The sequence below is a fragment of the Ranitomeya imitator genome, chromosome 6 (genome assembly GCF_032444005.1).
Source record: "Ranitomeya imitator isolate aRanImi1 chromosome 6, aRanImi1.pri, whole genome shotgun sequence".
Taxonomy (NCBI): Eukaryota; Metazoa; Chordata; class Amphibia; order Anura; family Dendrobatidae; genus Ranitomeya; species Ranitomeya imitator.
This window is the reverse complement of record NC_091287.1, coordinates 48,314,456-48,341,090: the sequence shown is the minus strand read 5'-3', so window position 1 is coordinate 48,341,090 and position 26,635 is coordinate 48,314,456. Positions and strand designations below refer to the sequence as shown.

The following is a 26,635-nucleotide window of genomic DNA, read 5'->3' as shown; positions in this document are numbered from 1 at the left end:
TCAGAGTCAGTGCGGGAAGCTGACGGCGAGGGGACAGACACCGGAATGTAAGTATGTAGTGTTTGTTTTTTTTTACATTTACACTGGTAACCAGGGTAAATATCGGGTTACTAAGCGCGGCCCTGCGCTTAGTTACCCAATGTTTACCCTGGTTACCAGTGAAGACATCGCTGAATCGGCGTCACACACGCCGATTCAGCGATGTCTGCGGGAGATCCAGCAACGAAATAAAGTTCTGGCCTTTCTGCTCCGACCAACGATGTCACAGCAGGATCCAGATCGCTGCTGCGTGTCAAACACAACGATATCGCTAGCCAGGACGCTGCAACGTCACGGATCACTAGCGATATCGTTGTAAAGTTGTTCAGTGTGAAGGTACCTTTAGGCTACTTTCACACTAGCGTCGGGCCAAGGTTACCGACGCTAGCAGTGAATGCGCCGCACAACGGGGGCAGCGGATGCATTTTTCCAGTGCATCCGCTGCCCCATTGTGAGGTGCGGGGAGGTGGGGGAGGAGTTCCGGCCGCGCATGCGTGGTCGGAAATGGCGGACTGTCGGAAGCAAGAAACGTTACATGTAACGTTTTTTTGCTCCCGGCGGTCCGCCACAACACGGTGCAACCGGCGCAATGTGTCGCTAATGTTGGTCTATGGGGCAAAAACGCATCCTGTAGACAACTTTGCAGGATGCGTTTTTTCCCCTAAACGACGCATTGCGACGTACTGAAAAAAACGCTAGTGTGAAAGTAGCCTGAGGCTACCATTACACTAGCAGCATTTGGTCAGTATTTTACATCAGTATTTGTAAGCCAAAACCAGGAGTGGAACAATCAGAGGAAAAGTATAAGGGTATGTGCACACGATGCAGATTTAGTGCAGAACTGCAGCAGATTTTTCTGCAGCAGAAACGCTGCAGAACTGCACTGTGATTTACAGTACAATGTAAAAAAAAAAAAAAAGCTGTGCACATGGTGCAAAAAAATCTGAGCAGAAACGCTGCAGAATTCAAAGAAGTGCATGTCACTTATGCAGTTCTGCAGCGTTTCTGCACTCCTCCATTATAGAAATCCACAGTGGTAAAATCTGTACAAAAAACGCACCTGCGGATTCTGCCAGGAGATGCAGATTTAGTGCAGAAAATTCTGCACCACATTTCCTACGTGTGCACATAGCCTAATAGAAACATATGCACCACTTCTGCATTTATCACCCTCTCCTGGTTTTGGCTTACAAATACGGATGTAAAATACTGACCAAATACTGCTAGTGTGACGGCAGCCTTAGAGGTGGCAAAAGGGAGGAATAGGGGTTGTACACAGATCTATTAAGAGGAGGAAAGCATGTACAGTCCCAGGAAAGGCAGAGATAACATCACAAAAAATACTTAATAGCTCATGTAACAAGAAAAAGTCTTGGAATATGCTAACAAAAACAAGGTACCCAATTCATAGTTTTGCGGGGGCTTTTCTTAACTCCCTAAGGAATTGGACATTTTGGGTCTTTGGGACAAAGCAGTCTTTTTCATTTTTTTCAGTTCTTACGTCTCACTATTCATCTGCTGCAAAGGTAAGACATCACTTTATTCTGTGAGTCGGCACAATTGTGGCAATACCAAATTTATAGCTTTATGCCTACACAGTTTGAAAAAAAAAAAAAAATTGTCTGTCGCCATATTATGACACAAGTTTAACAATTCTTATCAATGGAGCAGTATGAGGGCTTATTTTTGCTGTGAGATGTAGTTTTCAGTGGCACCATTTCTGCTCTATTCGGCTTTTTGATCACGTATTACACTTTTTAGTTTTTAGGTGTCACTGCTCTCATACAAAGAAAATAAAATACTGTTTTTGAAGTCTGTCATTCTGAAGAGCATACTTTTTTACTTTTTGAGTAGGAAGTTGTATTAGGGCTTATTTTTGACAAGTACAACATTTTCTGACCACTTTTTATTTCACTTTTTTGTGAAACTAAATGAACAAAATCCAGCAATTCTGGTATAGTTTCTAAATGTTTTTCTCACAACATGCACCATATGGGATAAAGAACGATACAATTTTATGTTACAGGTCGAAACAATTACCGTACATTAAATAGCCAAGTGGCTTTTTTATGCTTTTTTCCCCACACTTAAAGTTGTGTTTGTTTTTTTTTGTAAAAGTACTTAATGGATATAGATATTGTTTGCATCATCTTCTTACAGCCATAACTTCAGTTTCTCATTTATAGAGCAATGGGAGTGCTTGTTATTTTGTGTAACGAGCTGTATTTTTTTTGTTTGTGTCATTTTGGTGCAAGTACAACTTTTTGCTCACTTTATTTTTTTTGTGAGGCAGAATTAACAAATAAGGGAACCCTGGCCTAATTTTTTTTTTCTTATGTCATTCACTTGACGATAAATGAAGACAGTTTTATAGTACGTTATTGATTTGGCAATACCAAATATGTGACCTTTTAAAGCAACAGGGATTTTTTTTTAAATTAAATAATTTAAAGTTTTTTTTCATGTATTACACAGTCGAGGGGACTTTAACATGAGATCTTATGACCACCTTATTAATACACAACACTACCTTAGTAGTGTTGTGTAATACACTATACTGTTAGTACTTGACTGATAGGTAGCCTCAGGTCCCGCCCCCAGCAGAATATGATTGGCTGCGGTGTCTGTCAGGCTTCTGGTTGCCAGAGCAACCCATCAGCTCCTGTAATCCCGCTGTGGAGGGTTCTAACAGAGGGAGGGAGCGCTTTACTATAAACTCTTGAACTGCTGCTAATCACAGAAGTTACAGCAGGAACCCAGCTGTATACAACCCCTGGCAAAAATTATGGAATCACCGGCCTTGCAGGATGTTCATTCAGTACCGTAGTTTAATTTTGTAGAAAAAAAAAAAAAAAGCAAATCACAGACATGGCGCAAAGCTAAAGTCATTTCAAATGGCAACTTTCTGGCTTTAAGAAACACTAAAAGAAATCAAGAACACAAAATGTGGTAGTCAGTAATGGTTACTTTTTTAACCAAGCATAGAGGAAAAATTATGGAATCACTTAATTTGAGGAAAAAAATATGGAATCATGAAAAACAAACAAAAAAACCCTCCAACACCACTAGTATCTTGTTGCACCACCTCTGGCTTTTATAACAGCTTGCAGTCTCTGAGGCCTGGACTTAATGAGTGTCACACAGGACTCGTCATCAATCTGGCTCCAACTTTCTCTGATTGCTGTTGCCAGATCAGCTTTGCAGGTTGGATTCTTGTTATGGAACATTTTCTTTAACTTCCACCAAAGATTTTCCATTGGATTGAGATCCGGACTATTTGCAGGCCATGACATTGACCTTGTGTCTTTTCTCAAGGAATGTTTGCACAGTTTTTGCTCTATGGCAGGATGCATTATCATGTTGAAAAATGATTTCATCAGCCCCAAACATCCTTTCATCTGATGGGATAAGAAAAGTGCCCAAATTATCAACATAAACTTGTGCATTTATTGAAGATGTAATGACAGCCATCTCCCCAGTGCCTTTACCTGACAGGCAGTCCCTTATCAATGATTGTGGAAATTTGCATGTTCCCTTCAGGCAGTCATCTTTATAAATCTCATTGGAACGGCACCAAACAAAAGATCCAGCATCATCACCTTGCCCAATGCAGATTGGTGATTCATCACTGAATATGACTTTCATCCAGTCATCCACAGTCCACGATTGCTTTTCCTTAGCCCATTGTAACCTTGTTTTTTTTCTGTTTAGGTGTTAATGATGGCTTTTGTTTAGCTTTTCTGTATGTAAATCCCATTTCCTTTAGGCAGTTTCTTACACAGTTCGGTCACAGACGTTGACTCCAGTTTCCACCCATTCGTTCCTCATTTGTTTTGTTGTGCATTTCCTGTTTTGGAGACATATTGCTTTAAGCTTCTGGTCTTGAAACTTTGATGTCTTCCTTGGTCTACCAGTATGTTTGCCTTTAACAACCTTCCCATGTTGTTTGTATTTGGTCCAGATTTTAGACACTGCTGACTGAACAACCAACATCTTTAGCAACATTGCGTGATGATTTACCCTCTTAAGAGTTTGATAATCCTCTCCTTTGTTTCAATTGATATCTCTCGTGTTGGAGCCATGATTCATGTCAGTCCACTTGGTGCAACAGCTCTCCAAGGTGTGATCACTCCTTTTAAGATGTAAACTAACGAGCAGATCTAACTTGATGCAGGTGTTAGTTTTGGGTATGAAAATTTACATGGCGATTCCATAATTTTTGCCTCAGAATTGAGTGATTACATAATTTTTCCCCTATGCTTGGTTAAAAAAAGTAACCATTACTGACTACCACATTTTGTGTTCTTGATTTCTTTTAGTGTTTCTTAAAGCCAGAAAGTTGCCATTTGAAATGACTTTAGTTTGGTGCCATGTCTGTGATCTGCTTTTTTTCTACAAAATTAAACCACTGAATGAACATCCTCCAAGGCCGGTGATTCCATAATTTTTGCCAGGGGTTGTATATCAGTCAGGATCCTGCAGCTGATCGCACCTGTACAGAAGCAATACTGTGCGATCAGCATGATGTACGTTACATATCCAGCATGGAGCACTAAGTGACCTGTGTCCATGACATGTACACGTCAAACTTAACGGGTAAAGTCACATTTTTCTTTTAGATATTGATTGATTGCCGAATTCCTTAACCCCTTTCTGTCATTGGACGTACTATTCCGTCCATGTGGGGTGGGCCTTAATTCCCACGGACAGAATAGTACGTCCAGCCCGATCGGCCGCGCTCACGGGGGGAGCGCGGCCGAGTGTCAGCTGCCTATCGCAGCTGACATCCAACACTATGTGCCAGGAGCGGTCACGGACCACTCCCAGCACATTAACCCCCGGCACACCGCGATCAAACATGATTGCGGTGTGCCGGCGGTGCAGGGAAGCATCGCGCAGGGAGGGGGCTCCCTGCGTGCTTCCCTGAGACCCCCGCAGCAACGCGATGTGATCGCGTTGCTGCGAGGGTCTCTTACCTTCCTCCCTGCAGGCCCGGATCCAAAATGGCCATGGTATCCGGGTCCTGCAGGGAGGGAGGTGGCTTACCAAGTGCCTGCTCAGAGCAGGCGCTTGGTAAGCCTGAAGCGCTGCAAGTCAGATCGCTTATCTGACAGAGTGCTGTGCAAACTGTCAGATCAGCGATCTGTGATGTCCCCCCTGGGACAACGTAAAAAAAAAAAAAAAATTTCGACATGTGTAAAAAAAAAAAAAAATAATAATAATTCCTAAATAAAGAAAAAAAATATTATTCCCATAAATACATTTCTTTATCTAAATAAAAAAACAAAACAATAAAAGTACACATATTTAATACCGCCACGTCCGTAACAACCCAACCTATAAAACTGTCCCACTAGTTAACCCTTTCAGTAAACACCGTAAGAAAAGGAAAAAAACGAGGCAAAAAAAACGCTTTATCATCATACCGCCGAACAAAAAGTGGAATAACACGCGATCAAAAAGACAGATATAAATAACCATGGTACCGCTGAAAGCGTCATCTTGTCCCGCAAAAAACGAGCCGCCATTCAGCATCATCAGCAAAAAAATAAAAACTTCTAGCCCTCAGAATAAAGCGATGCCAAAATAATTCTTTTATTCTATAAAATAGTTTTTATCGTATAAAATCGCCAAAACATAAAAAAATTATATAAATGAGGTGTCGCTGTAATCGTACTGACCCGAAGAATAAAACTGCTTTATCAATTTTACCAAACGCGGAACGGTATAAACGCCTCCCCCAAAAGAAATTCATGAATAGCTGGTTTTTGGTCATTCTGCCTCACAAAAATCGGAATAAAAAGCGATAAAAAAAAGTCACATGCCCGAAAATGTTACCAATAAAAACGTCAACTCGTCCCGCAAAAAACAAGACCTCACATGACTGTGGACCAAAATATGGAAAAATTATAGCTCTCAAAATGTGGTAACGCAAAAAATATTTTTTGCAATAAAAAGCGTCTTTCACTGTGTGAAGGCTGCCAATCATAAAAATCCGCTAAATAACCCACTATAAAAGTAAATCAAACCCCCTTTCATCACCCCTTTAGTTAGGGAAAAATTTAAAAATGTATTTATTTCCATTTTCCCATTAGGGTTAGTGCTAGGGTTAGGGCTGGTGCTAGGGTTAAGGTTAGGGCTAGGGTTAGGGCTACAGTTAGGGTTGGGGCTAAAGTTACGGTTAAGGTACTGTCACACTAGACGATATCGCTAGCGATCCGTGACGTTGCAGCGTCCTCGCTAGCGATATCGTCCAGTGTGACAGGCAGCAGCGATCAGGCCCCTGCTGTGCTGTCGCTGGTCGGGGAAGAAAGTCCAGAACTTTATTTCGTCGCTGGACTCCCCGCAGACATCGCTGAATCGGCGTGTGTGACACCGATTCAGCGATGTCTTCGCTGGTAACCAGGGTAAACATCGGGTAACTAAGCGCAGGGCCGCGCTTAGTAACCCGATGTTTACCCTGGTTACCATCCTAAAAGTAAAAAAACAAAAACACTACATACTTACCTACCGCTGTCTGTCCTCCAGCGCTGTGCTCTGCTCTCCTCCTGCTCTGGCTGTGAGCGTCGGTCAGCCGGAAAGCAGAGCGGTGACGTCACCGCTCTGCTTTCTGGCTGCCCGGCGCTCACAGCCAGACCAGAGAAGCAGAGCGCCGAGGACAGACGGCTGTAGGTAAGTATGTAGCGTTTGTTTTTTTACTTTTTAGGATGGTAACCAGGGTAAACATCGGGTTACTAAGCGCGGCCCTGCGCTTAGTTACCCGATGTTTACCCTGGTTACCGGGGACCTCGGGATCGTTGGTCGCTGGAGAGCTGTCTGTGTGACAGCTCTCCAGCAACCAAACAGCGACGCTGCAGCGATCCGGATCGTTGTCGGTATCGCTGCAGCGTCGCTATGTGTGACGGTACCTTTAGGGTTTAGATTACATTTACAGTTGGGAATAGGGTTGGGATTAGGGTTAGGGGTGTGTCTGGGTTAGAGGTGTGGTTAGGGTTACCGTTGGGATTAGGGTTAGGGGTGTGTTTGGATTAGGGTTTTAGTTATAATTGGGGGGTTTCCACTGTTTAGGCACATCAGGGGCTCTCCAAACGCGACATGGCGTCCGATCTCAATTCCAGCAAATTCTGCATTGAAAAAGTAAAACGGCGCTCCTTCCCTTCCGAGCTCTCCTGTGTGCCCAAACAGGGGTTTACCCCCACATACGGAGTATCCGCGTACTCAGGACACATTGGACAACAACTTTTGGGGTCCAATTTCTCCTGTTACCCTTGGGAAAATACAAAACTGGGGGCTAAAAAAATAATTTTTGTGGAAAAAAAAAGATTTTTTAATTTCACGGCTCTGCGTTATAAACTGTAGTGAAACACTTGGGGGTTCAAAGTTCTCACAACACATCTAGATAAGTTCCCTGGGGGGTCTAGTTTCCAATATGGGGTCACTTGTGGGAGATTTCTACAACACCTGAAGAGTTGTTAAACTTCTTGAATGTGGTTTTGAGAACCTTGAGGGGTGCAGTTTTTAGAATGGTGTCACACTTGGTTATTTTCTATCATATAGACCCCTCAAAATGACTTCAAATGTGATGTGGTCCCTAAAAAAAAAAAAAAAAAAATGGTGTTGTAAAAACGAGTTGCTGGTCAACTTTAACCCCTTAGCGACCGCCGATACGCCTTTTAACGGCGGCCGCTAAGGGTACTTAAACCACAGCGCCGTTAATTAACGGCGCTGTGGAAAAAGTCCATAGCGCCCCCCAGAGGCCGATTTTCTCCGGGGTCTCGGCTGCCGAGGGTAGCCGAGACCCCAGAGAACATGATTCGGGGGGTTTTTAACCCACCCCGCATTTGCGATCGCCGGTAATTAACCGTTTACCGGCGATCGCAGAAAAAAAAAAAAAAAAAAAAAAAAAAAAGCGATCTCTTTTTAATTTCTCTGTCCTCCGATGTGATTGCACATCGGAGGACAGAGAAAAGGGGTCCCAGGTGGCCCCCCAATACTCACCTAGCTCCCCCGATGCTCCTCGTGTCTCCCGGTGGGCGCCGCCATCTTCAAAATGGCGGGCGCATGCGCAGTGCGCCCGCCGGCCGGCACCGGGAGAATCTTTGGGGTCTCGGCTGCCGGGGGTAGCCGAGACCCCAAAGAGCACGATCGGGGTCGGTATTACCGACCCCTGTTTTGCGATCGCCGGTAATTAACTGTTTACCGGCGACCGCAAAAAGAAAAAAAAAAAAAAAAAAAAAGTAAAGTGTAATTCTCTGTCCTCTGATGTGATCGCACATCAGAGGACAGAGAAATAGGGGGATTCGGGGACCCTAGCATACTCACCTAGGTCCCTGGATCCTCTTGCTGCTCCTCCTGGCCGCCGGCAGAACATGGCGGACGCATGCCCAGTGCGCCCGCCATCTGTCTCCATCTGCCGGTCGGCAGGAGAACAGCAGTTGGGGCTAAAATTAGGGGTAGGGTTAGGTTAGGGTTAGGGGTAGGGTTAGGGGTAGGGTTAGGGGTAGGGTTAGGTTAGGGGTAGGGTTAGGTTAGGGGTAGGGGTAGGGTTAGGTTAGGGGTAGGGTTAGGTGTAGGGGTAGGTTAGGGGTAGGGTTAGGGGTAGGGTTAGGTTAGGGGTAGGGTTAGGTTAGGGGTAGGGTTAGGTTAGGGGTAGGGTTAGGTTAGGGGTAGGGTTAGGTTAGGGGTAGGGTTAGGGCTAGGGTTGGGGCTAAATTTAGGGTTAGGGTTGGGGCTAAATTTAGGGTTAGGGTTGGGGCTAAACTTAGGGTTAGGCTTCTTTCACACTTACGTCGGTACGGGGCCGTCGCAATGCGTCGGCCCGACATACCGACGCAAGTTGTGAAAATTGTGCACAACGTGGGCAGCAGCTGTAGTTTTTCAACACATCCGCTGCCCAATCTATGTCCTGGGGAGGAGGGGGCGGAGTTACGGCCACGCATGCGCGGTCAGAAATGGCGGATGCGACGTACAAAAAAACGTTTCATTGAACGTTTTTTGTGCCGACGCTCCGCCAAAACACAACTGATCCAGTGCACGACGGACGCGACGTGTGGCCATCCGTCACGATCCGTCGGCAATACAAGTCTATGGGCAAAAAACGCATCCTGCGGGCACATTTGCAGGATCCGTTTCTTGTCCAAAACGACGGATTGCGACGGAATGCCAAACGACGCAAGTGTGAAAGTAGCCCTAGGGCTAGGGTTAGGGTTGGGGCTAAAGTTAGGGCTAGGGTTGGGGCTAAAGTTAGGGTTAGAGCTGGGATTAGGGTTAGGGTTTGGATTAGGGTTCGTATTAGGGTTAGGGTTGGCATTAGGGTTACGCTTGGGATTAGGGTTAGGTTTGGGATTAGGGTTAAGGTTAGGGTTGTGATTAGGGGTGTATTGGGATTAGGGTTAGGTTTGAGGTTAGGGTTGAGATTAGGATTAGGGGTGTGTTGGATTTAGGGTTTTGATTAGGGTTATGGTTAGGGTTGACTTGGGGTAAGGGTTGTGATTATGGTTAGGGTTAGTGATTAGGATTATGGATGAGGTTGGGATTAGGGTTAGGGGTGTGTTGGGGTTAGGGTTGGAGCTAGAATTGGGGGGTTTCCACTGTTTAGGTACATCAGGGGGTCTCCAAACACGACAGCCAATTTTGCGCTCAAAAAGTCAAATGGTGCTCCCTCCCTTCTGAGCTCTGCCGTGCGCCCAAACAGTGGGTTACCCCCACATATGGGGCATCAGCGTACTCGGGATAAATTGGACAACAACTTCTGGGGTCCAATTTCTCTTGTTACCCTTGTGAAAATAAAAACTTGGGGGCTACAAAATCTTTTTTGTGAAAAAAAAATATTTTTTATTTTCACGACTCTGCATTCTAAACTTCTGTGAAGCACTTGGGCATTCAAAGTTCTCACCACACATCTAGATAAGTTCCTTAAGGGGTCTAGTTTCCAAAATGGTGTCACTTGTGGGGAGTTTCCACTGTTTAGGCACATCAGGGGCTCTCCAAACGCGACATGGCGTCCAATCTCAATTCCAGCCAATTCTGCATTGAAAAAGTCAAACGGCGCTCCTTCACTTTTAAGTTCTGCGGTGCGCCCTAACAGTGGTTTACCCCCACATATGGGGTATTGGCGTATTCAGGAGAAATTGCATAACAAAATTTATGGTTACATTTCTGTTTTTACACTTGTGAAAATAAAAAAAATGGTTCTGAATTAAGATGTTTGCAAAAAAAAGTTAAATGTTCATTTTTTCCTTCCACATTGTTTCAGTTCCTGTGAAGCACGTAAAGGGTTAATAAACTTCTTGAATGTGGTTTTGAGAACCTTGATGGGTGTAGTTTTTAGAATGGTGTCACACTTCATTATTTTCTATCATATAGACCCCTCAAAATGACTTCAAATGTGATGTGGTCCCTAAAAAAAAAATGGTGTTGTAAAAATGAGAAATTGCTGGTCAACTTTTAACCCTTATAACTCCCTAACAAAAAAAAATTTTGTTTCCAAAATTGTGCTGATGTAAAGTAGACATGTGGGAAATGTTATGTATTAACTATTTTTTATGACATATCTCTCTGATTTAAGGGCATAAAAATACAAAGTTTGAAAACTGCAAAATTTTAAAAATTTTCGCCATATTTCCGTTTTTTTCATAAATAATCGCAAGTAATATCGAAGAAATGTTACCACTAACATGAAGTACAATATGTCACGAAAAAACAATCTCAGAATCAGCGGGATCCGTTGAAGCGTTCCAGAGTTATAACCTCATAAAGTGACAGTGGTCAGAATTGCAAAAATTGGCCTGGTCATTAAGTACCAAATTGGCTCTGTCACTAAGGGGTTAAACCCTTATAACTCCCTAACAAAAAAAAATTTTGGTTCCAAAATTGTGCTGATGTAAAGTAGACATGTGGGATATGTTACTTATTAAGTATTTTGTGTGACATTTCTCTGTGATTTAATTGCATAAAAATTCAAAGTTGGAAAATTGCGAAATTTTCAAAATTTCGCCAAATTTCCTTTTTTTCACAAATAAACGCAAGTAATATCAAATAAATTTTACCACTATCATGAAGTACAATATGTCACGAGAAAATGTCAGAATCACTGGGATCCGTTGAAGCGTTCCAGAGTTATAACCTCATAAAGGGACAGTGGTCAGAATTTTAAAACTTGGCATGGTCGTTAACGTGCAAACCACCCTTGGGGGTAAAGGGGTTAAAATGGAGCACGCGGTTCAAGAGTTTTATGCAATAGTACAAATTCACTTTAGTTTTGCCTTTTTAACGCGATATAATATATATATATATATATATATATATATATATATATATATATATATATATATATATATATACATACACATATACACATATACATATACACACACACACATATATATATATATATATACACATATACATACATACATACACATATATATATATATATATATATATATATATATATATATATATATATACATATACACACACACACACACAGTGGGGCAAAAAAGTATTTAGTCAGTCAGCAATAGTGCAAGTTCCACCACTTAAAAAGATGAGAGGCGTCTGTAATTTACATCATAGGTAGACCTCAACTATGGGAGACAAACTGAGAAAAAAAAATCCAGAAAATCACAGTCTGTTTTTTTAACATTTTATTTGCATATTATGGTGGAAAATAAGTATTTGGTCAGAAACAAACAATCAATATTTCTGGCTCTCACAGACCTGTAACTTCTTCTTTAAGAGTCTCCTCTTTCCTCCACTCATTACCTGTAGTAATGGCACCTGTTTAAACTTGTTATCAGTATAAAAAGACACCTGTGCACACCCTCAAACAGTCTGACTCCAAACTCCACTATGGTGAAGACCAAAGAGCTGTCAAAGGACACCAGAAACAAAATTGTAGCCCTGCACCAGGCTGGGAAGACTGAATCTGCAATAGCCAACCAGCTTGGAGTGAAAAAAATCAATAGTGGGAGCAATAATTAGAAAATGGAAGACATACAAGACCACTGATAATCTCCCTCGATCTGGGGCTCCACGCAAAATCCCACCCCGTGGGGTCAGAATGAACACAAGAACGGTGAGCAAAAATCCCAGAACCACGCGGGGGGACCTAGTGAATGAACTGCAGAGAGCTGGGACCAATGAAACAAGGCCTACCATAAGTAACACACTACGCCACCATGGACTCAGATCCTGCAGTGCTAGACGTGTCCCACTGCTTAAGCCAGTACATGTCCGGGCCCGTCTGAAGTTTGCTAGAGAGCATTTGGATGATCCAGAGGAGTTTTGGGAGAATGTCCTATGGTCTGATGAAACCAAACTGGAACTGTTTGGTAGAAACACAACTTGTCATGTTTGGAGGAAAAAGAATACCGAGTTGCATCCATCAAACACCATACCTACTGTAAAGCATGGTGGTGGAAACATCATGCTTTGGGTCTGTTTCTCTGCAAAGGGGCCAGGACGACTGATCCGGGTACATGAAAGAATGAATGGGGCCATGTATCGTGAGATTTTGAGTGCAAACCTCCTTCCATCAGCAAGGGCATTGAAGATGAAACGTGGCTGGGTCTTTCAACATGACAATGATCCAAAGCACACCGCCAGGGCAACGAAGGAGTGGCTTCGTAAGAAGCATTTCAAGGTCCTGGAGTGGCCTAGCCAGTCTCCAGATCTCAACCCTATAGAAAACCTTTGGAGGGAGTTGAAAGTCTGTGTTGCCAAGCGAAAAGCCAAAAACATCACTGCTCTAGAGGAGATCTGCATGGAGGAATGGGCCAACATACCAACAACATTGTGTGGCAACCTTGTGAAGACTTACAGAAAACGTTTGACCTCTGTCATTGCCAACAAAGGATATATTACAAAGTATTGAGATGAAATTTTGTTTCTGACCAAATACTTATTTTCCACCATAATATGCAAATAAAATGTTAAAAAAACAGACAATGTGATTTTCTGGATTATTTTTTCTCAGTTTGTCTCCCATAGTTGAGGTCTACCTATGATGGAAATTACAGACGCCTCTCATCTTTTTAAGTGGTGGAACTTGCACTATTGCTGACTGACTAAATACTTTTTTGCCACACACACACACACACACATATATATATATATCTCCCTCTATCACATGCTCCACTATAATGTTGCCAAGATCATGGAATTGCAGGGTGTCCCAGAAGAGTAGAGATCATTTTGGGTGGAGGGAGTGGGGTTGGGGGGAATAATGCTAAAGTACCAATCAGTGCACTGCTCTCCCTTTGACGCTGAAAACTTTGCATTGAGGAGAGAACTTCCACTGCTTCATTTTAGCAATCAATAGTTGAGAGATTTATGTGCACAGACCCTCAATCAAATTAACATGTCAAACCGCTTTATTTAACAGAAACCTTAACATTTTTTAAGAAGATTTCTTCCAATGAAAACCTGAATTTTTTACTTGTGATTTAGAAAGGAGGAATTATCTATATAGTAGTTACGGAATACACATCAGATGGACGCGTTAAATTAATAAGAGGTATATAGACACACACCCTCTGGATGGGTAGCTTCACAGACCACGCTACAGCATTTTAATGGAGGACAGTAAACAAACTTTCTTGCTGTACAGGTGAAAGCAACAATGATGGATTTTCATCTGGGGAGAAGATGAAGGTCTTGTTCTTCACTGGGATATCTAGATATATAGCTGCTTAATAATGATTGCCCTAACTCACGTAGCAGCCAAGATCGTTAACGGGTGCCAGTATTCTTGATGCACATTTTTACTTTAAAAGTGTTTAAAAAGGTCCCTTAGTCTGATTCAGTAGTCTCCACAATCATGGGGAAGACTGCAGACTTGACAAATGTCCAGAAGGCAGTCATTGACACACTCCACAAGGAGGGAAAGCCTCAAAAAGGTCATTGCTAAAGAAGTCGGCTGTTCAGAGTGCTGTTTCCAAGAATATTAATGGAAAGTTGAGTGGAAGGAAAACAATGTGGTAGAAAAAGGTGCACAAGCAACCAGGATAACTGCAGCCTTGAAAGGATTGTTAAGATAAGACCATTCAAAAATCTGAGGGAGATTCACAAAGAAGATTTCACTATTTGTATTGAAGAACTGAAATATAGTTTTTGATATTCTAAATTTGTGAGAAGCACCTGTATTATTTCTTGGATCTCAAACTATCAGACGGCAAGAGGACCACTTTTGCCACTGTAGTCTGTGGGAGCTGCAGAAAAGCGCTGCCTTTACTCTCCATTTAACCTGCCTAGAAGCAGGATCCTGTGGAAATTGATGGGGAAAAACTGCTGAACTTTATTCCAAACCCCATTACGGTGAGTCCAGAGATCCACCGGCTCTCATGCTGTCCTCTGTGTGACAACGAGGGAAACACCGGTTCCGACCGGCGGTAACTTTACTGAAGTTAACACCGGTCATAGTAGCTGGGGATCGCAGACCGCTGCGGGGTCCCACGCTGTCAAAAAGAGGAGAGCGTGTGATCTAGAGGCTGTGACCAGCTGTGAAAAGGTTATTGCCTGTCAAGCGTCAGCTGATAACTAGTAATCAGCGTCGCCTGTGCTCGTCGACAGCAGCAAGAGCAAGCGAAACTAATGAGAGAATTCACCAGCCAGCGCCTTAGCATAGGAACAAATGTCAGTGAGATACATAAAATTAGTGAAGTGCGTGTGAAGCTTAATGTACATATATTTAGCCAATAAAGAAAAACAAAAAATGTCCCCCTTATTTATATTTACCAGTTGAGGGAAAGACATCAGGGGGCTGTTATTATTCTTAGAAGAGACCAATATCCATGAGGTTTGCCAGGCTATTAATATCAGCTCACAACTGTCTGCGTAGCCTTTACTGGTTATTAAAGGGGGGGGGGGGGGGGACACGAAATCACGTTATAACCAATAACCACCACCCATCTTCAAAAACCAAAAGCTAAGCATATCACCGCAGACTGATATTAATAGGCTGAGAAGGGGTCATGAATACTGACCCTCCCAGACTAATAACACCAGCCCTCAGCCAACCAGGAAATGGAGCATCTATTAGATGCATTAATTCTGGCAAGTGGCCTCTGCTCATCCTGGTTGCCATGGTGTGCTGGGAAGCGGGGTAATAGTTTTGGGGAGTCTTATAGATGACTTCATTACTAACCCTTGAACTTGATGTCAGCAGACACTACACAGCTGAAATCAACCCCAACATATTACCCCGATTGCCAACGCACTAGAGCAAGCGGGAACAGCCAAGAAAAGCGCCAAAATTGAAGCATCTAATGGATGCGCCTCTTCTAGGGCGGTTGCAGGCTATTTTTAGACTGGAGGAAGGAGGAAAATATTCAAGGACCTTCCCAGCCTGAGAATACCAACCCTCAGCTGTCTGCTTTAGCTTAGCTGGTTATCAAAAATAGGGAGGACCCCAAACAATTTTTTTTTTTTTTTTTTTACTTATCAGCATCAGATTTTGACTTCGGTAATGGACAACAGATTCACATGCATCATATTTCCCATCCACTTTACTGTTACAGTAGTAATCACAGATTTTCCACTTGCAAATCCAATGAAAATGCACAGCATTTCCACCATGTGTGGACATAACCTGAAGATTAAGGCTATGTGCACACGTTCAGGATTTCTTGCAGAAAATTCCTGAGAAAAACCTGAAATTTTCTGCAAAAAATCTGCATGCGTTTTTTGCGCGTTTTTTTCCAGACATTTCCCAATGCATTTTATAGTGGGAAATCCACACAAAAAAAAAAATGCAAAATTAATGAACATGCTGCGTTTTTTACCGCAATGCATTTTTTTCGCGGAAAAAAAATGCATCATGTGCACAAAACATGCAGAATTCATTCTAAATGATGGGATGCATATTGTATGCTGTTTTTTTTGCGGTTTTATAGCATTATCGCGAAAAAACGCAAAAAATCAGCAACGTGTGCACACAGCCTTAATAGTATGACAAAGTGCCGTAGCAAAACATCTACCTATATTAAAACTAAAGCCATTCACAGCTCACGTAATCTCTTTGTTTTAACAGGAAAAGTCAGGCTGGGTAAATAATGAAAGGCAAACGATTAGCATGTACTAACATTAACAACTGTCCATCACATCAGATAAATCGAAAACCTAGGAAAACAGAAGCTCCAATTGATTAGTTGCTGTGAACACCGGCTCCATGTTTCCCTGGCACTCATTTGGATAAATGTCCAGTTAGCACAGAGTAAAAGATGTCAAAAGGTAAAATGGCAGTGTGTGCAAAGCTTCATCGCCAAACTGGAAGCGAAAAGTGTTAAATAGAAATATCCTACTATATGTCTACAGCTCCTCAGCAGACCCATGAGTTGCCATAGTAGCAGGATAAACCCTGTGGGGTCTGCTCCTACAGCCTAGTGTTTTGTATGTTCGCACCATCTACGCTGTGTGCGTTTTATAGCCAAGGATGTGCATACCTCCACACAAATTCTGTAGACACAAAATTGCAGTTTTGTTTTCTAAACCCAGATAATTTGCCACTTTTTTATTGGCCAGTTGCAGCTAAAAAATAAAAAAGGTGAAGATGTCATGCAAGCCTCTATATGCAGCATTCGTGTAGTGAGCAAGTGTCATTAAACACACTAGTGGAGAGACCATTGGTTGAGCAAACTGTAATCCCATTGTCCATCAAGTCTAGCAACCAGCAAAATGGCTATCTACACATTTGCCTCGGAAAGTCTTTTTTATTGTTAATTTGCTTCTTAAATGCCACATTAAGAAACTTTCTAAATAGTTTTCATTACAAATATCCTGTCATTTTTCTGTTGCGGAGGGTCTGTAGGCCTTTAATGTGAAAAATCCATGCCAATGTCGACTCTCTGCTCTCAGTATTAAAAGACAGCAGTGGTGAGAAGCAGGTGGATATACATAGATCTCTACAGCACATACAGGGAAAAGCATCTATAGTTTAAGGGAGGGCAGAGTAAACAGGCTACTGTACATAAAAGGAAAGCAAATGAGGAGAACACAATATACATGAGCGAATCTTTCAAACCCTCAGCGCACCCACTGTGGATTTGATTTCATACGCGCATCCTGCAAAATTACCAACTGTGTGAATCGTATTTATGACTAAATATTTTCACAGAAAATCACAATGATCGGATATACCGTAGTAATCTTTTACGGGAAGAAAGAAACTTTTGCAAATTTTTAAATTGTTTGTAAAGCAAACAAAAAAAACATTTATTTGAACACGTCTTAACTTCGGGACTCCCCATAGGCTTCTTATGTCCTGGCAGACCACACTGTACCCTGCACTGATGTTCTAAAACGTCAATGCAGCCTAAGCAGCTTCCACAAGACTGTGAAGCAGTGGAGAAAAAAACTGATGTCAAACACAGCCAGACTTCCCTGAGAGAAGATAGACTTGGTTTATTAACAAGTTTAGAGTCTCAATCTCTGCTTACACAGAGCTGAGCCAGCGCTTATATGTATACAGTTCAGGAAGCAATAACACTGACAGTGCTTCCTCCTCAGTACCCAATGAACATATGATGGTCAAGTGTAGGGAGAGAACAGGAGCACCTGGGTCCTAGGCGACCAACTCAACTCTGCCATGCAGACAGGAGGCTGAAATTGCCCGGCAACTAAGGCCATTAGATCACTGCAAGTTTCAGGATAGCAACAAAAAAAATTATATTAAAATGTCCCTCAAAAGAGCTTTCAAATAACTTTTAGGGAGCATAGTATTTAAAAGAAAAACAAGAAGCAAAAAAAAAAAAAAAAAACAACAACACTTGTAGAGAAAAAAATACATTAAAAGTGAAAAAAGACATTCCCTATTTTTCTTAATCTCCCATAGTTATCAATTAAAAAAAAAAATACATGAAGGTATTAAAAAAAATTATACACTGTAAACATTGATCCCCATGTATACATGTACAGTATATAGGAAAAAGGGGAGGAGATTTTTTTTTTTTTTTTTTTAAACCCACCAAAAGTGAATGTACAATAAAATCCAAAAAGGTGTCTGGTCAGCAAAATGGGGGGCGGGAGGTTTCTGCTTTTTTTTAAGTCCTATATGGAAGCATGTAAAATGGCATAGTTATGGTACGCTGTATGGAAAGAAAACAAATAATACAGATCCCAGAAGTACCATAAACATTTTTGGCTGGGTATGTAAACTTTTCTACATCTTGAAACACACTTTAATATATTTTCATTCTCCCTCCTCCCATCCCCCCATTAAACAACATCAAAACCTCTGCATAAACTGTGTGACACTCGAAGAACATTACAAATGTGAGCGTGTCTTACCTCCATCCCTCTCCCGCACCCTGTGAATGTGCACACTTTTGGCCTTGCCATGTCCAACACTGTCTGCATATTTTTCAGGGCTATCTGATCTGCGCATTTTATTTGGGGGAGATGGATCAGCAGAATCTCGCATCTTGTCATGTCGGTGATCACCGCTGCTTGGGTGACCCTTTGAATATTTAAGAGTCTGAAAAAAAATGAATAAAAAGCAGATTTCAGAATTAGGATTTTTATATATATATATATATATATATATATATATATATATATATATATATATATATATATATATATATATATATATATATATATAGATAGAGCACTTTAAAAATGTAGTAGCCCAAATTAAATTTGTAATGTCACTGATGCCTTCTCAGGCTAATGATACATTAATTATGCCCCTTTTTTTCAGCTGCACCGATTACAATTAGTCACTGAGGGTCAGAAAAAAAAAAACATGGCGTTATCGCACTTTCAACATATCCCAAGGCTTGATGAGCAAAAGTCTCGGCGGAGACCTCAGTGGTCACTAAAAAGGGGCAGAAATGCTCAGCCGAGCACTGTTCTCTTCTGCCACCATAGACTGGCTCAGAAGAAAATCTAGAGACCTTCTTTGCTATAGAAGAGCAGACCTTGGACAAATGCTCCCAACACTTTTTTTTTTTTCTTACCGACGGGCGAGGGTCTTGGGTTATGAACCCCAACTGGTGAAAACTTGTGATAAGTGTCAGATTTTTTTTTTTATTTTTTTTTTTAACACACACAAGTGTATTAACACTTCATGCAAGTCCTAGATTGGACAAGTATCTTGATCATGGGGGAGATCATTAACCACTCTGCAACTATGGGGGTATCCGGCACTGAATATCGATTCCCGACAGCAGCCTTACATTAGCATCAATGATTAATATTCAACAGTGATGGGTCCCCGTTTACTCTCATAAGGGAGTCCCAATATTATACAAGAAAACTATTCTGTTAAAAATATACTGTAATATATACAATACCTAGCCAAGAATAAATGAACAACAAGAAGTTCCTCGAAAGACCAGTAAGCACAGACGACGTTCAGCAGTAATGGATCAATGGGAGGTCTATTATAGCTAGAGGTCGGAATATTATCACCCTAGAGGACCATATAGTTCACACTATAGGAGTTTATTTGGAGTTGAGACAACAACAAAAAAAACTCCAGGAAAAAAAAAAAAAACAAGTGTCCTACATGCTTGTTAGCTCAAGTGATTGCTCCAGTACATTCTGCGCAGACCACAGGCTTGAGCTGACCATTTGATGTGACACTGCCCACTGCAAGGTGAGGGCTTATTCACACATGGTACATTTCTTCCCCAGAGTTATCAGGTTGCCCAATTCATCTGCATTTCGAAAACCTATTCAAAATTCTGCAGGAATCACCATATAATTTTCTGAGTAGAGACTATTTCAATGTCTATTTCCAGATTTCGGCAGCAGGAGTCATCCAGTGACAGCAAAGCTGGCAGCACATTAGACTTTATATTTTCGGTGACCGTACACATCAGGAAACTGTGTACCCCTGCCAACAAGGATCATCCAGACTATATTCAGGTGTATCCATCCGGTGTGTACAGAGCCATGTGCATGTGATGCTCTACAGCAGGGGTGTCAAACTGCATTCCTCAAGGGCTGCAAACAGGTCATGTTTTCAGGATTTCCTTGTACTGCACAGGCGATAATTTAATCACCTACACAAATAATGAGTTGGTGATTAAATTATCATCTGTGCAGTACAAGGAAATCCTGAAAACATGACCTGTTTGCAGCCCTCGAGGAATGCACTTTGACACCCATGCTCTACAGAGAACAGAACTGCAAGTCGCAGCATGGCAGCAGACACAGCTTAGAGGACTTGGAGCACCTGCAGCTTTCTTCTCCCCAATCTGCTTCACAGATGTATATTTGAGAAAAGTCCCATGCACTACTAGAACGTTGGCTCAACCTTCCCCTCATCCGAAGAAACTGTCCAAGACACCAGAAATCAGTTTTCGTCTTGTCTGATAAAGGCCATAAGGCTGGAACGTTGGTACATTGTCTTGCTCCTATTTTTGTCCTTTAATCTCATAGAATGAATAAAATATTACGTTCTCTGGTGCTTTGGACAACGGCTATGTGGGGCAAGGCTTATTCAACAGCTGTATGGCCAAGTGAGCAGTGTATTCCCTTTATCTGTATAGACTGATGAGAGAAACCCCCCCCCATCCATGTATCACATTGTTGCACATTCACTGGTGTAGTCACCAGATACAAGGTTTCCTCTGCACCATCCCATCCTAAAGATATTATGCAGTTCTCACACATTCCTGAGATTAAGGCCTCGTTCAGATGTCCATTTTCTCACATATGAATTCTATGTTTTTCACGGTTGGAATGCATACCCATTTTAGTCTATGGGGCCATTCACATGTCCATATTTTGTTTTTTTTAAACATATCAACTTGGCACTGACTGAAAATCTGATCCAATACACTGATGAAAAACGGACGTCTGAATGAGATGAGCAGCAGTCATTGGATGAAATGCGCAGGGATGATCCATATCGGAAAAGATTTCTTTTTTCGCACCTATAGACTTGACTAACGAGATCAGAAATATAGAAGAAACTAGGGCATTCTGCGTTTTTATTCAGACAATCAGTCCATGTAATCAAAAAATATCTGAACAGCGCTATCCAATAAAGCTGGCCCGTGTGCGGTCAAAAAATATCTGAACAGCCCTATCCAATAAAGCTGGCCCGAGTGCGGTCAAAACATATCTGAACAGCCCTATCCAATAAAGCTGGCCCGAGTGCGGTCAAAACATATCTGAACAGCGCTATCCAATAAAGCTGGCCCGTGTGCGGTCAAAACATATCTGAACAGCGCTATCCAATAAAGCTGGCCCGTGTGCGGTCAAAACATATCTGAACAGCCCTATCCAATAAAGCTGGCCCGTGTGCTGTCAAAACATATCTGAACAGACCTATCCAATAAAGCTCGCCCGTGTGCGGTCAAAACATATCTGAACAGCGCTATCCAATATAGCTGGCCCGTGTGCGGTCAAAAAATATCTGAACAGCGCTATCCAATAAAGCTGGCCCGTGTGCGGTCAAAACATCTGAACAGCGCTATCCAATAAAGCTGGCCCGTGTGCTGTCAAAAAATATCTGAACAGCCCTATCCAATAAAGCTGGCCGTGGGCGATCAAAAAATATCTGAACAGCCCTATCCAATAAAGCTGGCCCGTGTGCTGTCAAAAAATATCTGAACAGCCCTATCCAATAAAGCTGGCCCGTGTGCTGTCAAAACATATCTGAACAGCCCTATCCAATAAAGCTGGCCCTTGTGCTGTCAAAACATATCTGAACAGCCCTATCCAATAAAGCTGGCCCGTGTGCTGTCAAAACATATCTGAACAGCCCTATCCAATAAAGCTGGCCCGTGTGCTGTCAAAAAATATCTGAACAGCCCTATCCAATAAAGCTGGCCCGTGTGCGGTCAAAAAATATCTGAACAGCGCTATCCAATAAAGCTGGCCCGTGTGCGGTCAAAACATATCTGAACAGCGCTATCCAATAAAGCTGGCCCGTGTGCGGTCAAAACATCTGAACAGCGCTATCCAATAAAGCTGGCCCGTGTGCTGTCAAAAAATATCTGAACAGCCCTATCCAATAAAGCTGGCCCGTGTGCGGTCAAAAAATATCTGAACAGCCCTATCCAATAAAGCTGGCCGTGGGCGATCAAAAAATATCTGAACAGCCCTATCCAATAAAGCTGGCCCGTGTGCAGTCAAAAAATATCTGAACAGCCCTATCCAATAAAGCTGGCCCGTGTGCGGTCAAAACATATCTGAACAGCGCTATCCAATAAAGATGGCCCGTGTGCGGTCAAAACATATCTGAACAGCGCTATACAATAAAGCTGGCCCGTGTGCGGTCAAAACATATCTGAACAGCGCTATCCAATAAAGCTGGCCCGTGTGCTGTCAAAAAATATCTGAACAGCCCTATCCAATAAAGCTGGCCCGTGTGCGGTCAAAACATATCTGAACAGCCCTATCCAATAAAGCTGGCCCGTGTGCTGTCAAAACATATCTGAACAGCCCTATCCAATAAAGCTGTCCCTTGTGCTGTCAAAACATATCTGAACAGCCCTATCCAATAAAGCTGGCCCTTGTGCTGTCAAAACATATCTGAACAGCCCTATCCAATAAAGCTGGCCCGTGTGCTGTCAAAACATATCTGAACAGCCCTATCCAATAAAGCTGGCCCGTGTGCTGTCAAAAAATATCTGAACAGCCCTATCCAATAAAGCTGGCCCATGTGCGGTCAGATTTTTACATTGACAGCACACGTACGTATAATTTGCTGAACGAGCCCTTGAGATGAGTTTATACAGATTTTTGACAAATCAGATTTAACAGATTTTGAATTTGATCAATTACACAGAAAAATAATTTTGTTAGGATAGAAGCAGCGTGCATCTTTCTCATCCGTTCTGATCTGCCTACAATAAACTCTTTCCCTTCCCTATAAAACTCATCATCCATAGGCTGCTCACATGTAAAACTCTGATCAGTGGACAGATATTTTACACATCAGTTCATTTTTCTCCCAGATGACAGATTTCCTTCAGACCAATTACACACCAATTTAGACTCATACTGGTCACATATATATGTATGTTTAAAGTGATAGTCTATGCAAACTGTAAAGCGCTGCGGAATATGTTGGCGCTATATAAATAAAAAGGTTATTAATAATTCTTCTCTCACTGAACACTAATATTTTCATGTATCCTCCCCTCGAACCTCTGTCCACCAGTGCTAATGGCTTATGAGCGGTCACAGGACAGATCTGTCACATCTAGGGGCAAATGAGAGCAGACATTAGGTGACCACCACCGGAGCTAGAATAATTTTTTTTTTATTTTATTTTTTTTTAAGTAGTGGCCACATCAACAAAAACCAATGCCCAAAATATTAATCTTTATACACATTAACAAGTTGGCCTCTAGAATCAGTGCCTAACACATTGAAAGGGCTTTCCCATCATATTCGGCATTTAGGCACCGCTCCTCAGACTCCTGCTTGGAAGTGCGCTCCTATGGCATTCTTACGTCGCCTGCCCAATCTGTGCGCTGGCTGACGAAACTATGTATCAGAGAAGCTGGCCAAGATTAGGAGCCATCGTCAGCTTCAGAACAGCATTAAGAAGCTTCACAGCAAAGAGCTTGTAAGCGCTGAGCATGTACGTGGCTGCTAACCTAGGCGATTAGTCAAATAATACAATTGGAAAAGAAAAAAAAAAAACTAAATTTTGAAGGTGTTGTCCACTGTAAAGTAATCACCTATACTGATTGGTGGGGGTCTGACCATTAGGACCCTCGCCGATCGGCACAACAGGGACATTTTTATCCCTGTTACAAAATGGAGTGGAAGTTTTGATGCCGGACCTCTGCTACATGCTCACGCTCCACTCACATATCCGCGTGTTACCATCTAAGAGAAACAGATTTTATGGTCAGGTGTCATCCTATTTTTTTCTCATCGTTTTTAGCTGATAAAAAAAAGTTTAGGACTGAAAACTTCTCTACAAAGTCAGTCTACTTCCTAGTTTCATCCAAGTCTGATCTCCAAAACAGATGACAGTAAGATCTGCTCAGAGTCTCGCAGGCTGGGACCAACGCTCTGTTTTGTTTTATATTTTTTCCTAAAACCGAGGTCTGTGTATGAGTCCATGAATCCCTATGGGTCAGTGCGCTGCCCGGGGATAAAAGTCCTCTACTCTGACGAGCGGCGCTGGCCCCGGCAGTGGACGTCATCACCAAATCTCAAGTCGTGACTTGTTTTCAGTGGACGACCCCTTTAACAAGCGAATTGCATAGCTTTAGGATTGATTTACAAGCACTTTGCAGTTTTACCCCCTGCGGTTAACCATTTCAGTGACATCTGACAGCAAAAAAAACAAAAGTGACAGCTCACAATAACTTAAAGGTTAAAAAAAAAAAAAAAGAACTGTTGGGCTCAGTGGTAAGAAAAAAAAAAGCCATCAGGGCTGTTCTGGGGCCAGGACTTGGGCTGCAGATCGCCCCTGCACAGCCATAATCACAGCCTGTGCAGGGCACCGAGCGCACAGCGGCCGCCGGGATCCCGGTGCTCGGGCCTAGCGCACAGGCCGCAGCCTGCCTGGAGTAGCCGCAGCTCCGTATATACCTGGTAGGGTTGGGAGTCCCTTCGGTCGTGACAGCTGAAAGAGACAAGACAGAGAAGACGTGTTACCGGGGAGGAGAGGAGCGGGGCCGGGAGAGGGGAGCTCCCGCCGCCGTCACCAGGAGGGGGGGTAAAGATGGCGGCGACAAGAGGAGGAGACGGGGGAAGAGGAAGAACCAAGTTCTCATTACCCATCACTGAGTCTCGCTTGTTTCCTTGCATACATTACCATCAATGCCGTGTGTGAGTGGGGTGTGGACGCGAGAGGGCTGCTGTCAACAGGAACCCGTCCACCGGCTGACGCGGTACCGGGGCACGGTGCTCGGGGGGAGGCCCCAGTCTACAGCACTGTATGCTCGGACTATGAGGGGCGACTGGGAACACTTTGTACGTTAGTGGGGCGAGGGCCCGTCATCCATCTCCCCCCCGCACACACAGACACAGACGGCACGACACAGCGGCGGCGGCAGCGGCTGCGCGGACACTCGGGAACGCGCACTAAACAGTTCCCGTCTCGACGGCAAGAACGCGCATGCGCTGCCCCGCCTTACCCTGCTTCCAAACGAGCAGGCGCAGCACCACCTAGCCGACTGACGTCTATACGCATGCGTACTATCAGCGTCTGGGCAATGACGTGTACATTTTTTTTTATGGTACAACTTTAATGAAACTGAACATAACAAAAAAAAAATGGCTGCAGTGCAGAGTGTAGCTCTATGTATTTTTTTTTATGTGCGTTTGCATACCAAATAAAACACGCTTCAGGTAGATTTCGCAAAACCGTTTAAAAGGAAAAACTGCCTTGAACATGGCATAGCAACCAATCACAGTGCAGCTTTTATCTTTACCACAGTAGTTAAAAAATTGAAAGCTGAGCTCTGATTGGTTGCTATGGGCAACAGTGCAATAATAAAGTAATATTTCCCGCACATTTATTACAGAAACCTGTTCATATTTGTAGTGATATTAATGTCAAAGCGCTCAAATTATGAATTCACAGTTTTATGTAAACACATTTTCTGACTCCCCGATTTCATGGCCCCCAATGACTGAGGAGGATACAACAAAAGAATCAGGAAATTTTTAAAGGAGCAATTCGGCTCCGCTCACTTCCACGTTGGGAGGTGATTGGGGGCCGGTGACATCATTCAGGAGGACGGTGATGTCATCTATCCTTATGGTTATGATTTTTGGTCATGATTTCAAATACTGTACATGTATATATTTCCTGTATATATGGAAATTGTACCAACCAGGTAGTATATTGACCAGTCACGTATGTAACAGGTTTAAAAAGAAAAAAGAAACATACCATCCGAAGAGCCCGTTGTAGTTCCGGCGCTTGTGTGCGGTGTCCGGTCCCAGGATTGGTATGAGCGCAGGACCTTCCATGACGTCGCGGTCACATGACCGTGACGTCATGGAAGGTCCTTCTCCCATAGCATCTTTGGAAGCGGAACCTGCCGCTTGCAGTGCCGAGGAGAGGACGCGACGGCGGAAGGTGAGAATAAGGTTTTTTTTTATTATTATTATTTTGAACATTAGATCGTTTTACTATTGATGCTGCATACGCAGTATAGCAGCCATGACAGGCAGCTGCCGAGACCAATCAGTGAATGAATAACCGTGACAGAAGGACAGACAGACGGAAGTGACCCTTAGACAATTATATAGTAGATGATCTGGTTCTCAGGGAGAGTAGTCTTTTGGCTTAAAGGGAACCTGTCACCCCCAAAATCGAGGGTGAGGTAAGCCCACCGGCATCAGGGGCTTATCTACAGCATTCTGTAATGCTGTAGATAAGCCCCCGATGTATCCTGAAAGATGAGAAAAACAGGTTAGATTATACTCACCCAGTGGCGGTCCCGCTGCGGTCCGGGTCCGAAGGGCATCGCGGTCCGGTCCAGGGCCTCCCATCTTCATCAGATGATGTCCTCTTCTTGTCTTCATGCTGCGGCACAGGCGTTCTTTGTCTGCCCTGTTGAGGGCTGAGCAAAGTACTGCAGTGTGCAGGCGCTGGGCCTCTCTGACCTATCCCAGTTCCTGCGCACTGCAGTACTTTGCTCTGCCCTCAACAGGGCAGACA

General features: G+C 42.9%; 1 protein-coding gene across 3 annotated transcripts in view; it reads right to left on the bottom strand.

The window, feature by feature from the left end:
* The window catches only part of WAC (WW domain containing adaptor with coiled-coil), a 109,253-nt gene extending 84,155 nt beyond the window's left edge, over nucleotides 1–25,098 (bottom strand). Inside the window, exons 1-3 of one of the 3 annotated variants that reach the window (XM_069729634.1) lie at nucleotides 24,741–25,098; nucleotides 24,553–24,586; nucleotides 18,328–18,514 (exon numbers count right to left, since the gene is read on the bottom strand). In XM_069729634.1, coding sequence (XP_069585735.1) covers nucleotides 18,328–18,514; nucleotides 24,553–24,586; nucleotides 24,741–24,781 — 262 coding nt within the window. In that variant the 5' untranslated portion in view covers nucleotides 24,782–25,098. The remainder of the gene's footprint in view (nucleotides 1–18,327; nucleotides 18,515–24,552; nucleotides 24,587–24,740) is intronic. The other 2 variants (XM_069729632.1, XM_069729633.1) reach the window with 2 other exon arrangements.
* Between the last annotated feature and the right edge of the window lie 1,537 nt (nucleotides 25,099–26,635).